At 42.4% G+C, this 15383-nt stretch overlaps 1 protein-coding gene across 1 annotated transcript in view; it reads left to right on the forward strand.

Moving 5' to 3' along the window:
* Window positions 1-15383, forward strand: part of PDHX (pyruvate dehydrogenase complex component X) — a 73704-nt gene that overhangs the window by 13649 nt on the left and 44672 nt on the right. Inside the window, exons 3-5 of the mRNA XM_015410296.1 lie at window positions 1655-1755; window positions 5462-5664; window positions 10061-10159. Of these exons, the coding sequence (XP_015265782.1) occupies window positions 1655-1755; window positions 5462-5664; window positions 10061-10159 (403 nt within the window). The remainder of the gene's footprint in view (window positions 1-1654; window positions 1756-5461; window positions 5665-10060; window positions 10160-15383) is intronic.

Consider the following 15383-nt stretch of genomic DNA (forward strand, 5'->3'; position numbering starts at 1 on the left):
GAATGGCTATAAGTTAGCTGTAGTGCGAGGCGATCTCCTCACACCCAACCTCTCTCATGGAACCAGGGAGCTGCTCGGGTGCCTTAGTCTAGGTGCCCAAAATTCTTGGGTCAGTCCTTGTTGATACTTGGGGATTATACTTACCAAGTGTTTTTTGTTCGTTTTAATCTGAAAGGTTATGTTCTTTTCTTTTTCTGTTTAAGTTGGGTTCAGATGCATTTTACACATGTTGTGAAATTCTTTGAGTTTATTAATGGAGCTGACAATTTTTAAATAAATCTTATTTAGTATATACTTTTGACCTGTCTTATAAAGTCGCTTTAAATCTTTGGCTTAAGAGCTGCGAATACCTCTAAATTAAAGAGTGTGAATACCTTATCTAATTTATCTATATTTCAAAAAGGAGCCATGATATATTTGTTCTATGGAGCTTTGACATTATGATCCTGTTGAGCTTCTATTATGATCCAAGAGCCTAGTACCTTAGAATCCAGGGAAAGTCTCTGAATTAAAATATAGGTGTCTTATCTATTCAGTTCCTTGGGTTTTAATAAAAAGAATTTTTCTTACAGGTGCTTATTGGACAAATAAATAGCCTTTTATTCATTCTTTTCAAGTCCAATATTTGCAGAGACCAAATATTGGTTTGAATGGAGTTGGCATGTGGCAGCTGTTTCCTTGTTGCTAAAGGCAACCAAGTTACATACATCGAAGTTTCTCTCAGTTTCATCTGTTTGTTTTTTTATAAGCATAATACAGAAAGCCATGACAAAGCTGTGTGTCATTTCAGTGACAGAGTTATTGCAAATTTCTACTGTTATTGCTCAGTGTTCAACCGTTTCATAAAGAAAGCAAAAACAAATCCAATTTAGGGCTTAGATGAATTACTTTATTTCCTTCCTTTAGGCAAAACTGTTAAAAGCCTTTTTCATATTTTAACAAAAAACTGCATTGCATACAAGCCTGCTATATAAGCAGGCTTTTTGTTGCCTTAGTGCCCTGTAAAGAAAACGTGTGTATTCAGTTGTCTTGGCCCCAGAACCATTCAGGAATCTTTCCACTGTAATCCTGCAAACATCCGGCCAATGGCGTCCATCTTTGCTTGACAAAAGCTTTTGGGTTCATAGGTCTGTTATCACAAGGCAGCAGATGCAAATATGATATTAAAATTGGACAAAAATGCTTGTTACAATGATTCCACTTTAGAGAGGTGTACTGTGTATAGAAACTGTATTCTACCTTACACAGGTTTCTATTTCAAAAAGAATTCCTTGGTTCAGTTGAAGAGGTACTAAAAAAGAAATACGCTTACAGAGATGCCTCAAATTTGTTCTCATTTGTGAGGGAGTTGTGGTGGGGGAGGGCTGCTCATCTCTGAACACATTTTCAAATTAAAATGCTAGCTATCAGAAAGCCCTTTTTAGAAGCTCCAAAGAAACAATCACATGAATCTTGCTTATTACCGAGTCAGGGTGCCTCAGATTGTGCGGTAATCAGCCGTCATCTCTGGACACTTATACCCTTTTCTGCCATGCTCTGGTCCTTTGCTGTTCTCAGGCATCTGTGGTCATACTGGTCCAGCATTTTTCAGTCTGAGATTAGTATATATAGTAAATAGTTCAATATTACTTTTATGGATCTTTTCATTTTATAGGAGAAACTGTGAATGTTGGAGATGCATTGTGTGACATTGAAACAGACAAAGCAGTTGTTACCATGGAGTCGAGTGACGATGGCATCTTGGCTAAAATAATGGTATGTTATGACTTTCTGCAATGATAGCTCAACCAGGCAGTAAAGTCTCTACTCTATCTCCTTTGCATGATATTTCAAAAATGCATACATATGTGCACATGTAAATCTGTTTCATGCAGTACATAAACCCTGCTGCTGTTAATACATTTTTAACTACAAGGACTGTTTTTCCCCTCTTAATTTGTTAGAATGTATTGGCAAAAGCATTTCCTTATATAAGATCTCCAAATGTACCACATTTTGACTAAATATATAGTACACTAACAGTGGCTTAAAACAAAAAGTAGCCAGTTGGCAGTACTGGGAAATGATAACACACTGTGGAAATGGGCTTACTAGTGGCTGCATTAATTAAACCAGTGATATGTATGTGCATCTGCAGACTCACAGTAAGCAGTCTGGTACATAGTGAATATGGAGAACTTTAAGTAGAATCATCCAAAAAGGTCACTGTGTTGATGAAGTTGAGAATATGTCTGTTTTCATCCAGTGCAGTATCTTTCTCCAATAATTTCAACAGATCCTTCTCAGTCAGTGGATGACTGAACTACAGGTAGGAGTATAATTATGATGTAGTGGTTAGAGAGTATCCAATAACTGCGGAGACCTGGGTTCCAACTCTCCACTAACCCGTAAGGCCAACAGGATAACATTGTCATGGTAGCAACATATTTTATTAGAAGTAGGTGTACATCTTGTAGTAATTGTGTTTTCACACCACATTATTGCTGTTAGGAAAAAAATGACTTTTTTGTATCATTGGTTGTTATAATATGGTTCAGATTAGAAGAGCTGCAAAGTGTTTCAATGTTACTTGTGGTTTTATCATTCTTTGTTATAGCTACCTCTTTATGATGTTGCGGGAGAAGGGAGCTGAGTAGATAACAGCTAACCAAGCAATGTGCAAAAGCCCTTTGTCAGCATATCTTACACTAAGGTGGCCTTTAAAAGTCTATTACGAAGAATGCTAAAGTTGCTCATTAAAATCCCATTAAGGCCCTGTCATGATTTGCAGTCCCTTATGTATATTCATGTCACATCACTGATTCTGATGTTGAATTTGCAGTCAGCTGATTCTTTGTGTTTATGCTCTCCCCCCCCTTTTTTTTTTTGCAAATGACTTCTAAGATACCAGCTTGACTAGTTAAGGAAGAAACTCAGCACACACAAAAAGCCTCTGCTGGAAATATGGAATAACAGGGCTACCATTTTATTAAGATATAACATCTTTGGCAACATAAGATGTGTACTGTTTGTAATGAGATTTGTAATGAGATTCTTAATTAAAGGATGGATTTTATCTGTCCTGCTTTTCTTGTAGACAGAACATGTGGAGTTGGATCCAGAGATGCCCTTCCACATGCAAAAGGGAGTTTCAGCTCGTGGAATGACTGTTTTATGCCTTGGGCTCAAACTTTGCATGAGAAAAGTGAACCTAAACCTGCTTCCAGTTGAGGAGGACCTTTTAAACCTATTGAACAAATGGAAGCATAAAAACAGCTTGTAGAGCCTGCTGTTTATAATAGCATGCTATACTTGTGTAAAAGAACTTGTTAAACAGTGGCTATTTTTCTCCTGGTCTTGGTTGTTTGGGTTCATCCCAGTGTCTTTTGCGCATGGAAGCCTGTTAAGCTTCTTCCTCTGGGCACTCCTGCTTAGAATGGCTACCATATCTAGCAAACAAGAAAAACACAAATCTTGTCTGATAAACAGACAGACCAGAAACCTAGGGGAAGCCTGGCTCTATTTTCTCTTTCCCCCTCCTCCTTTTTTTACTTCTTGTTTGGTAATTTAGTTTATTACAAGCAGCCTAGAATCTTAGAACATTGACTAAAAACCATCAAGAAAACTGCATGTTGGAAGGAAAACCAAACATTGGGTTGGTTTTCTGCCATGGATTCAAAATTTCTGGAAGTTTTGTATCTAATATGTAGCTTGCAACTTTCCCCTGATTAGAGCTAATAGCTGATATGGATAGTAAGACAAAACCAGGTATAATCTTCTCTCTTAATGTCACAGGGAGGATCAGGACAATCAGTTGCCCAGTTTTAGCATCAGGTGATTGCTATTCAATTCAGAAGACAAGGCCTACTTTGCTTTGACTCTTTGGCCTTGTGTTGCATTAACATTTTTAATCACTTCCAGTAGTGGAGAATTGTTGGCATGAGACTTCTGCCTTCACCTTTTTAGTGTGAGTCCCTTCCCCTCAGCCTGTGTCCAGACCACCTGTTCTGCTAAACTCAAGAAAATTCTGCAAGTCTTTGCTTAGAATAGTGTGCAAGCATTGGTAGGGGTATGTGCAGGAGAAAAGAGTTAAAGGTCGATCAGAATAGGCAGGAGCATGCTGCATAGTCAGAGATCATGTCTTATCTTATCAAGATGTCACTTGTGGAAAGTGAAGCCTGGCATAAAGGAGAAGCTGGAGCAGACTGAACCGATCGTGTGGCCAGCTCTGCAAGTATTGTTCCAAGCATTTCAGTCTAATGCCTGGTCTTGTTGAACAAAAGAATCCCTGGCTTGGATCCTAAGTAGTTCAAGAGGACTTGTGCTAAAGCAAGGCACATTCCCTGTCTCTCCCCTTTCACTGTAGCTTTCTGTCCCTCCCCCCAGTGGTGCTCCTGTCCATCTGAAGCAAATTGTGAGTCTGTAGCAGTGGGGTGGTGGTGGGGTGGTGGAGGCACCTAAACAAACAAACAAAAGTGTTCTGTCAGAAGAGCTGCTGCAGCATTGACAAAACATTGCCTTAGGATCCAAGTCAAAGCTTGGAAAGAATTAATGAATTTTATACCTGAAGCTGGCACCTTTCTACCATGCCCCTTTACTGCTCTCCTCACTGGGCTTCCATGACGTGCTTTCCCCTCCCTACATCATGTCCTTCCCTTTACCAATCAGGAGACTTCCTCCTGACTTCTCCCAGCTTTCTTCAAGCTCGGGATATTCATAACTTTGTTTCTATTGCATCTCCAGACCTCTGTCTGAACTCCCCCAAAGTGGCCTTGGCTTTTCGATCTTAAAGTGCCCAGTTGCTATATTCTTTGACTTCTGACTCACTTGCAAAATTCCTGTTGAAGACAATTATCATTAAGGACATCCTAAGATCACTTAGCATGTATGTTGGTTCACCTTGTCTTTGGTTGTTTAAAATAACTTTCTTTCCAGGGTCATTTGTGCCACTGCTTGGTGTAGAGCCAGTTTGGTGTAGTGGTTAAGTGCGTGGACTCTAATCTGGGAGAACCAGGTTTGATTCCCCACTCCTCCACTTGCACCTGCTGATGTGACCTTGGGTCAGTCACAAGCTCTGGCACAGCTGTTCCTGAAAGAGCAGTTTGTGTCAGAGTTCTCTCAGCCCCACCCACCTCACAGGGTGTCTGTTGTGGGGAGGGGAAGGGAAAGGAGTTTGTAAGCCGCTCTGAGACTCCGAGTGAAGGGCGGGGTATAAATCCAATCTCTTCTTCTTCTGCGTCTGTTGGCTTCAATAATGTGGATAGCTAACTTGAGGTGTACAAGTGATAGTGATACAGGTCATAGGTATAGCTTTTGGAATAAATATCCTCTATCATTTTCTTCGACTTTAACTTCAAAAGTAAAACTCGGTTTCCTTAACAGATTTAAAACCATGTCTGAAGTGTCCCCTCTTTTAACCTAGGCAGCATTATGTGTATGTATAAATAAATATGATAGCCAGGTTTTCCCCCTTGTGATTTAGAAGGAAGAAGGAAGCAAAAATGTACGTCTAGGCACAATCATTGGCTTGCTGGTAGAAGAGGGAGAAGACTGGAAGCAAGTTGAAATACCAAGTGACACAGCTGATGCACCTTCCTTGTCTCCAGCAGCAGCGGCGGCAGCCCCTTCTCCTGCCACTGTGTCTCCTGTGCCTAAAAAAATGGAACAGCAGCCTGGAAAACTACAGTGAGTTTTCAGTATTAATTATGAACCTAGGGTTGCCAACCCCCCCGGTTTGCCAGGGGTCCCCCGTTTTGGGGGGAGGTTCTACCCGCCCCCAACACCCACAGCCACCCATCTCTCTCCCTTTAAGTGTGTGGAACCCGTGTTTCCTCTCAAGCCAGATCTCCGCAAGCTTGCAGGGAAATGCCAGCTTCGTGCTCTTAAAAGGGAAACGTGGCTGCTCTTAAAGGGGAAATGCCGGCTCCTGCACTTAAAAGGGCAACGCCGGCTCCTTTAAGTGCAGGGAACTGCCGTTTCTGGAGATCCGGCACAGGGGCGGGGGGGGGGCGATGTCCCCAACATGACTTTATCATGTCGGGATGCCCCGCCCCCTGCAGGAACTCCCCCAAAGTCTCCCGCTGGGGGTGGAAGATGGACTTGGCAACCCTATATGAACCAGTCCTTTCAGTCCCACATAAGACGTAATGGTTCGTATTTGTTTTATGTCACTGGAGTAGAGCTGAATGTTGGAGAATGGGAGCCCCAGGTTCTGATCACCACTTCCTCATGATCCTAATCTGTGTAGCCGCAAAGCAAGTAGTTGTGTCTTCACATAGCCTGTATCTCAAAAGCTGTAGTGAGAATTGTGAAACATGTGCTACAGTGATAATTTCTATAGCAGCTATTATTTCCATAATTTAAAATCCTTTTATTCAGGTCTCCAAATAGAAGTAACTTTGGCTTCCCCCTCATTGCCATTACTGCCCCCCCCCCCCCGATAGATCTGGTTACAGTTTGCCTTCCCTTTGGATTTAGAAGTAGACATTCTAGCAACTTCTGCTCTGTGGAAACAGGGTGCTCGGTTAATTTACCACTCACTATAAAGCATTTTTTATTATTTGTGTGATATGCTATCAGTTCAGAAAGCAACTCACAGAGTAAATGGATGTATGAAAAGCATAGGGTTGCCAAATAGATTTGACTCACCGGCGGGGGAGGCTCCTTCCCGTCTGGGAGTCTTCCGTGTGTGCGCGCGCGCGCCGCCGGAGCGTCCCCAGAAGTGACGTCACACGCTGGGCGGGGCCACACCATTTGAGGGGAAAACAAAGAGTTTTCCCCTCAAATGGCGTGGCCCCGCCCCCAGCGTGCGACGTCACTTCCGGGTGACGCGCACGCGGGGGTGGGGTTTCCCCCGGGCCCCGATTCCGGCGCGCCAGGAATCGGGGCTCCGAAACGGGGGATTCCCCGCCCCCCGGCTGCATTTGGCAGCCCTAGAAAAGCAGAACCTTTTACACAATGGAGCCTTTTATCCTGAGAATAGGCTCTACATACAGTGCCAACAACCCACAATAGTAAGATTTTCTTTTTGTATGATTACATATCAGTGACTAGCTGGAAAAATGTGTTTGAATACCTACTCAGACATATAGCTGGTTTGTCCACAATAGTGTTTTTTAAAAAAAATGTTGTCAGCATTTAGATTATCTAAGTGCAATTAAGCAAGATCTGTTAAAACATCTTAAACGATTAGGGTGAATGCTGAGATTCCAAAGAATATTAGTACACAGAGGTTGCAGCTATAGAATGATTGATGCAAAATGAAACCAGCCTTGCTAGTTTTTTTCATTCCCCGTTTTAGGCTACTTAGATGCAACAATTGCAATTCAGTGGTGATACAAAGTTGAGTGCATGATAGCCCAAAATCCCTCTGTAAGAAATCCTTGCAAGACGGAAGCATTCAGTGGGAAATGGGGGAAAGCAAGGCAGGCTTTCAGCTACCTTAATAATTATTTTGTTATACCCCTTGTATTAACACTTATGGGGAACTGATTGCATTTCCTTCTAAATCTGTTACAGTTAAGTGAATATTGTTACACCTCTTCATGCAAATATAGTACTTGTTAAAAAGGAAGGCAGGCTTTGGCTCTTATGAAGTCTGTTTTAAAACTGTCCACATGGCACTGGAATGAAAACACCATTAACACTGAAGATGACCTGCTGAATTTGATCCCTATGCAGATGATTAATGCTAAGAATATCCATCACAAATGAAAAAGGATTGGGAACAACAATCTTTGGTTGCAGAGTGACTTACAGAAGTTCCCATTAGCCTTTTGCCAGATAGTGGTGGAATTCCACCTGATGAGCACAAGTGGAAGAGAGATTTTTAGTGGTTGGGGAACTCTATGCACTTGTGAGGCTGTGGATGGTACTATAAAGGCCCAGTTCCAGTTCTCCCCCCCCCCCCGAAAAATTAAACACTGTCCATTGGGCAGAAAATTTGAACTCATTAATTTCAGTGATATTGCTAGCATAAATGTGTCATCTGTCAGCAGCTGACCTACAGCAAGGACATGTCTAAAATGAGATGGTGTCACAACGCTTGTGGAAAAGGAACAGAGAGGATATTGAGGCTCAGGTTGGGATGAGTGTACATTTTATAGGACAAATCTGACAAGTCGTCATTTGACTAATGCCATGCTTCAGGCGTTTTGTAAGAAAGAAAATTAGGAATTCAGGAACCTGCCGTCATTAATCCTGGTCAGGAGGACACAAAGCCTTAGTCAAGATGTAGCAAGCAGCACCTTTTGAATCCAGGCCAGCCTTTTCTCTAGGTGAAAATGAGGCTCATTCATTCATAGTTCTTTTACTTTGGCATTTGTATGACACCTGAGAAGTTTGCAGAATGGACAGAGGGATCAAATAGGAGTGAAATGGACTAGGCCTGGGGAGATCCAGGTTCCAGTGCCTAGTTGCCGTGAAACTCATTGGGTAGCCTTAGACCCGTTATTCCCTCTCAGCCTGATTTACTGCACAGGGTGACTGGGAAAATTAAATGGAGGAGGAAAGAATCATGTATGCTACTCTGAGCTCCTTGGAGGAAGGGTGGGATAAAATGTAGGAAATATTCATGGATAAGGTTTAGATGCAGCAGGTAGGTGCACAGAGTTATGGACACAAGGCAATACCTTCTAGAGGCTGACAAATCACAGGAAAGAAAACTTGCACGTTCATTTAAACTTACCAAGGAAAAATATGTTATCAAAGGCTTTCATGGCTGGAGTTCATTTGTTGTAGATTTTCCGGGCTGTATGGCCATGGTCTTGGCATTGTAGTACCTGACATTTTTCCAGCAGCTGTGACTGGCATCCTCAGAGGTATAACACAGAAAGAGTACTCCATCTTTCTATGTTATACCTCTGAGGATGCCAGTCACAGCTGCTGGCTTAACATCAGGTACTACAATGCCAAGACTACGGCCATACAGCCTGGAAAATCTACAACAACTAATTATCAAGGAAACTTTCCATCAAGTCCTCTTTCAGGTAAGGACGTGGTTGTTTGATAGGAAATGGATTGTTAAGGATGTAGCAAAGGATGTTATAAAAGATGTGGCGGTTTCATCTAAGAGTTGAATTTCTAATGGAACTCATTTCTCAGACATCATGTGTTTGGGATTTGAACATACGAAACTGCTTGATATTGAGTCAGCCTAGTTGTCCATCTTGTTTGCCTACAGTGTCAACAGTTCTCCAGATTTCAAGGAAGAAATCTTTCACAGGCTTGCTACTAAGAGCTTTTTAGCTGGAAGTGTGGGGAATCAGAATGTCTACATGCAAGCATTTCGCCACTGAACAAAGGGCTGCTCCCCACAGATGCTTGTTCATAGCAGCAGGAGGAAGGTTTAAGTTGTGCTTGTAAGATGTAGTCTCATTCAGAAGAGGATGACAGTAAACTTGTACAATACACAGTTCTGGGTTGGACTGAATGCTTTGGAAGCTGAGTTGGGTCTTTAATCTTTCCTATGATCCACTTTACCATGTTGAGAAATGGGAGTTTTAGAGAGTGAGATAAATGCAGACACCCTAGGTTTTTTTTCTTAATTGTAACAAATTCATACATATGCATATAATCACAATCAGACACCGTGCCTTGCTGTCTACCTACATTATGTAAGACCCGGCGTTGGCCCAGGGAGGCAGCGGGGGGGCCCTCTCCTGGCCTCCTCCGGGCCGCAGCGCTCCGGCGCTGGCCCAGGGAGGTGGCGGTGGGGGCTCTTCTGGCCTCCTCCGAGCCGCAGCACTCTGGCGCAGACCCCGAGAAGGCGGCGACAGGCGTCCCCGGGGCCGCAGCACTCTGGTGCAGGCCCTGGGAAGGCAACAACAGGCCTCCTCGGGCCTCCCTGGGGCTGCGGCGCTTCAGCGTGGGCCCTGGAAGACCGGCGACAGGTCGTAGCGGGAGGGGAGCTGGGGGCGGGGCTTGCTGCCACTGCCATTTTGCCAGCTCCTGGGCTCCTGGAGCGGTGCTCTGGCGCGCTCCGGCCCCAAAAGACCCCTGTAGTAAGACATAAACTCTCTTACTGAACTTGGATATCTTTTCTACATGTCCTCTTAATCTATTCATTGCTTTTGTTTTTTAGCTTTCGTTTAAGCCCCGCAGCCCGCAATATTCTGGAGAAACATGGACTTGATGCGAGTCACAGCAGTCCTTCAGGCCCTCGAGGAATCTTCACTAAGGAGTATGTCATCTGTTCACTTCTCTTTTTCTCCATATCTGTCATATTACCTGACATTTATCCTTTCTTATCAAAGTTTCTTAGGAAGGATAAATGCTTGGGGGATGTTTGACCATAAGATTAATTCCAATGAAGTGAATCTTGGGAAGATTTTAAAAAATATTTATTACATTGTGATATATACAAGCTAAATTACATACCTTTAACGGAGGTTTGTTGTACATGGAAAGTATACCTTAATTTGCAGAAATGTGGAAAAATGTGAAAACTAAACTGCAAACAACAATATATATTTTTAATTCCTAATTTATGCTTAACTATACCCATTGTTTGTTTTTGTAAACTAATGAGTTGAAACACAAAATTATTATTATTTTGGATATCCTGTACCACAGAGATTAAAGAAGGTTATAGTCCAGCTTCTATGCAGGAAGGGAGCATTGTCAGTTTGACTGGGTATGATGTGTGCATGGTGGAAGGCATTGCTGAAGAAGTCATATTGGAAGGTAGGGTAAGGTGTCAGGATGCAATGAGGATAGAAGGCCGCATGTAGGGTACAGAGCTGGCAGCAGAACAAAAAAAGAGGATTGATAGACAAGAAGGCTTTTGGGGGGAAAGGGAAACATTGAAGAAGTGAGGCAAAAAAATTGTTGTAATCTGAGATCAGACTTAAATCCTATGGGTATACATTTCCATAATCCCAAGAGTTAAAGTTAACAACATGAATGACAAAATAGCCAAAGCTCCTTCTAATCTAGTCCTTTGTTTGCAATAAACAAATAAATTAAAAATATAAGATTTTAGCATGCAAAGGGGCTAATTTTGAAGGAGTATCTCTTTGTTATTTCTGTAGTTCAGAAAAGTGCATCTACTCCAACACCTTAGGAAAAAGTAAATAGAAATAGTAATTTTAGTGTACTGCCTGTCTAACTTAGATCCTAGATCTCTGTGATCATGCATGTTCCAGACACATCATTCTGTACAAGTATCCCTTGTGAGTTTTAATGCATACATGAAATTGTTGTCTGATGATCAGTTTCTCTACCCTTGCAGGTGGTGAAGCATGGTGTGTATGTGTGAGATTCTTTGTCTTAAGCAATCATACTGATCTAGCCATTTCTGATAATGAAACCTTTCTGTATAACTGTTAGCTCATGGGAAGAGATATTTCCCACTTCTTTAATAAATTGTCGCCTTTCAACATATTCACATAGTCTACAGAACTGTTAAGCATTCCTGATACAATCTGAAACCCTATATTTGGTAAAGGCTTAGATTTGAATGGTTCAGTATACATTGGGGGGGGGCGTACAGCTTCTATTTTGTGCACATTGTGGCTTCATTAACAGAAGCTTAGTAATTTATGTATGTTTAGCTGTAATATATCTTATGTAACTAGTTCGTGGCAGGTGGGTCACAGACAGTGCAATCCTGTGGAGAGTTACTTGAATCTAAGCTAATTGGAAATCAATGACATTATACTGCAGGTAACGCTGCATAGGATTTCACTGTGAGATGTCTAATTGATGATTCCCAGATTTTGTAAGGAAGAAAAGAAATGAACCACAGATTTGGAAGGAAGAAAAGTATTACAGCTGCAGAAAAGCTTTTAAAGAAACAAACATGCATGCATACCACATTGTTTCCTTTTACAAATATAATTGAAAGGGGGAAAAGTAACCCATTGCTTGTGTTCAGAGGAAACATTTTGAATGTGCATTAGTTAGGAAATGTATGTGTTCAGTTCAGATGACAACTCTGGGATTTGGCATGAGTCTGTTTAGGGAATGGTGTGAGCCAGACTGGAGTTTGTTCAAATTATTCAGGCATGTCCATGACCTTTCACAAACAAATGCTGGTTAGTCCAGGACACCTGAACTGAGGCCACTGTACAGTGAGTTAAAAGCTCAGCAGCTGGTTCCTACATTAAGTAGATGGTCTAGTAGTGAATCACAGAGGTGCAATGGTAGCATAGTCCATATTTGTTATCATCATTACATTTAAGATCTTTGCTAACTAATAGTAGAGACGTTTCATGTGAGAAGGCTGCATTGGTCAAGAGTTCTCAGACATTTTCATTGTGAAACATTCTGCATTTAGAACAAAAACTGCTTAGTCTTCCAGCCTAGTTTTCATAAGCATATCAAGCAGTGAACTATTACTGGCCTATGCTATTGCAGATGGAGAATTGCATCACTGAAATTCCCTGCTTGCTGAAGGCTAGATTTCTATCCCAACCTTTTCCCTAATATGGATGCTTTATGTATGCTGAGAATACCCCCCCCCCCCGAGAAAAGTTTTACCAACTTGTCTGCTTTTTTGCATGAATTCAACCTGAGACAAAACAGGGGTGGTCCATCTGTTTCCTATTGTGGGTTCAAACGCATCAAGCTGAAATAGGGGGAGCAGGATCTGTAAGAGATCTAGTGAAGCAAACATCTTAAAAGTATGCTTTCAAAACAGGTTTCTCTGTCAGAGTGGTGGGATGACTTCTGCTTATGCTCTCATTTAGTTAAGAGCGGACCGCCGAGTATACTACCTGTTCAGCTAAGTAATACACCCAGTGATTGGGTTAAAAAGCGTGGACTCATGGAATGACTGTTCCTGCTTTCAGTACTTGGCAAGAACTTATCCCAGCAATCAGTACAGTTCTTTCTCAGGGCCACATAGTCCTCTGAAGTGCCCAGACCCTAGGTCATTCTACCAGCAGAGAGAGAGATTTGGAATTTTTAAGTCCTGGTGACAGCAGAAATCTACCAAGTTTAGGTACACAAAGCATGTTTAAAGGTAAAACTGTCTCCCCGATAAGCAAGAACCTCACAGCAACCATATCTCCTTCCTAGCCAATCATCAACCTACCTTTATCTGCCCCTCTGAGTTCAGCTTTCCATCTCCCCCCCCCCCGCAGCCTCTACCATGTTCTGAAGCCCTGACTGCTACGTCACACTGGTTGTCATTGGGGGGGGGCATCTCAGCAGAGTATAAGGACACAGAGTCCACCATTTTCTCCAGGGGAACTGATATCTGCCATCTGGAGAGCAGTTGTAATTCTGAGTGATATCCAGTCCTCACCTGGAGATTGGCAACAGTGGTGTCCCAGGAGGAAAAGTACAGTCTTTCTCTGCAATGGGGACCAAAGCAGCTTACATCATTCTCCTCTCCCGCTTTTGATCTGCACAACAGCCCTGTGAGGTAGGTTAGGCTAAAAGTCTGTGACTGGTCCCAAATCATCCACTCAGCTTCCACAGCAAGAACCTGGGTCTGGCAGGAAACTGGCCAAGCTGGCAGTGGGCGGGGGAGAGGAGCAGACCCAGCACCCAGCCAATGGCATGTGAGTACTCTTGAGTGGCGGTTGATGGGCCAATGGCTGATGGAGCGCACTGCACAGCCAGTGGGAGAGCTGGAAATGGCTAATACATAAGGGAATTATATATGTAGGATGAGGAGAAGATACAGTCTGACTAGATTGCCGTCTTCTGTGTTCTGAAAACTAAGAGAAGTAATTGTATGTCTCTTCATTTTAAGAAGGAATATGGTGGTTCTACTTGCGCTACAAGTCATCCTGCTAAGTTTGTGGGTTTTTTGCTATGGAGTATTTCTTCTTTAAAGTCTGGTGTTTCTCTGATTCATATATATATATATATAGGATTAGTTTGCCTGTTTCATATATATGGGATTAGTTTGTCTAGCACCCTGCTAGATATTTGAGCCACTCTAGTGTTAAAAACAGAAACTTACAAAATAAATAAAATGCATAATATAACTTGCAGATTCTCAGAGAGACGTTGATTGGGTTAATGATATAGTTGTGTGGCTGGCAGAAAATCTAATACATTTAATGTGCTGTTTTCTAATGATAAATTTGACAAGGAAAGCTAAAATGGCTGTGTAGTGTTTAGTTCGGAAAATGACAACTAGGTATACAGCATTAACTTAATGGTTTTAATGCTATTTTAACATTTCACTACTGAACACAGCATGATAGAATCCTACTAAAAATATAGGGAAGTATCTGAAAAACTACTTGGGTATGCCTACTAGGATTTTTGATTTCTTTATAAACAGGCCATCATGCCATATGACGAACTACTTTCTGAAAGACTTCTTTGTTTGCTGTTTGTTGTTGTTGCTGTGGGCCAAGGTAAATTTGCTGATTGAGAAACCCAAGGTCAGTCTCCTGAAGTATGTAGAATTGATGGCAGCCATAGTCATAATACAGGCAACCCTGGGGTGGGGGTGATTTAATGATGATACTCTTCAGAAACCTAAAAAATGTACTGATCTTCTGGAGGGGCTCTATTACTACTTCCATCTGGTTTCTAGTGCTTTGAGGTTATCCTGCAAGATTAGGTGTACTGAGAATTCCACATTAAATGTGTTCACCAGGCAAGAATATATTTTTTTTCAGCAGCTGCAGCTTCCCTGCAAAGTGTACCTCGGGTCAGTTCATCTCACTCCTTCTGTACACCTTAAAAGATCTGCTGATTGTCTGACAGTCACATCAGTAGCAGACAGACTCAGACAAACATCAGACAGTACGACACTTTCCCCAAATATTTATTTATTTTTTATTTATTGCCCACGTTTCTTACTGAGCCTCAAATTGGGTTACAGAATAATGGCAATCTCTTCCTACAGCAAAGACATCCATTGAACAATGCAGTAGCACAGAATTAAATGAGTTTATCGTTCCTTTAAACAATTGGAGATGGTATAGAGTGGTGTGGAGGTATCATTTTTTGCAGCTGACAGGTGCTAGTCCTCCTCAAGCAGGCAGCAGGAGTCAAGGTGGGCAGGGAGGCTACGAAGTAGGCAGGCAAGATTCAGGGCAGGTACAAAGTAGGCAGGAATAAGGCAGAATAGGCATGAGGCAGGGTATAGAGGCAAGCCTTGTGGGAGCTTCTGAACCAGCAAGCTTCGGCAGCTTTACAGAATCCCTGCCCTTTCTGGTGACCTGGCTAAAGTCCTGGCTCCTGTTAAGAGCAGGGTCCATAACTGGTTGCTGTGGCAGGATCAGGGGGTCTGCCTGGGGAGCATTCAGAGGGGCCTGTGCTTCAGGGCCTGAGGAAATCCTTGTCACCCGAAGAGTGCCGGGGGGGGGGGTCCCTTCACAGATAGACACCTCTGACTGCGAGCACAGACATGGAAAGCAACTTGCAAATCAGCTTGAACGGTTTCTGAACAACCCAAGCTGTCCATTGAATGATGAGGTCTGTGATCACCAAAC

The sequence above is a fragment of the Gekko japonicus genome, unplaced genomic scaffold (genome assembly GCF_001447785.1).
Source record: "Gekko japonicus isolate JY-2015 unplaced genomic scaffold, Gekko_japonicus_V1.1 scaffold1323, whole genome shotgun sequence".
Taxonomy (NCBI): Eukaryota; Metazoa; Chordata; class Lepidosauria; order Squamata; family Gekkonidae; genus Gekko; species Gekko japonicus.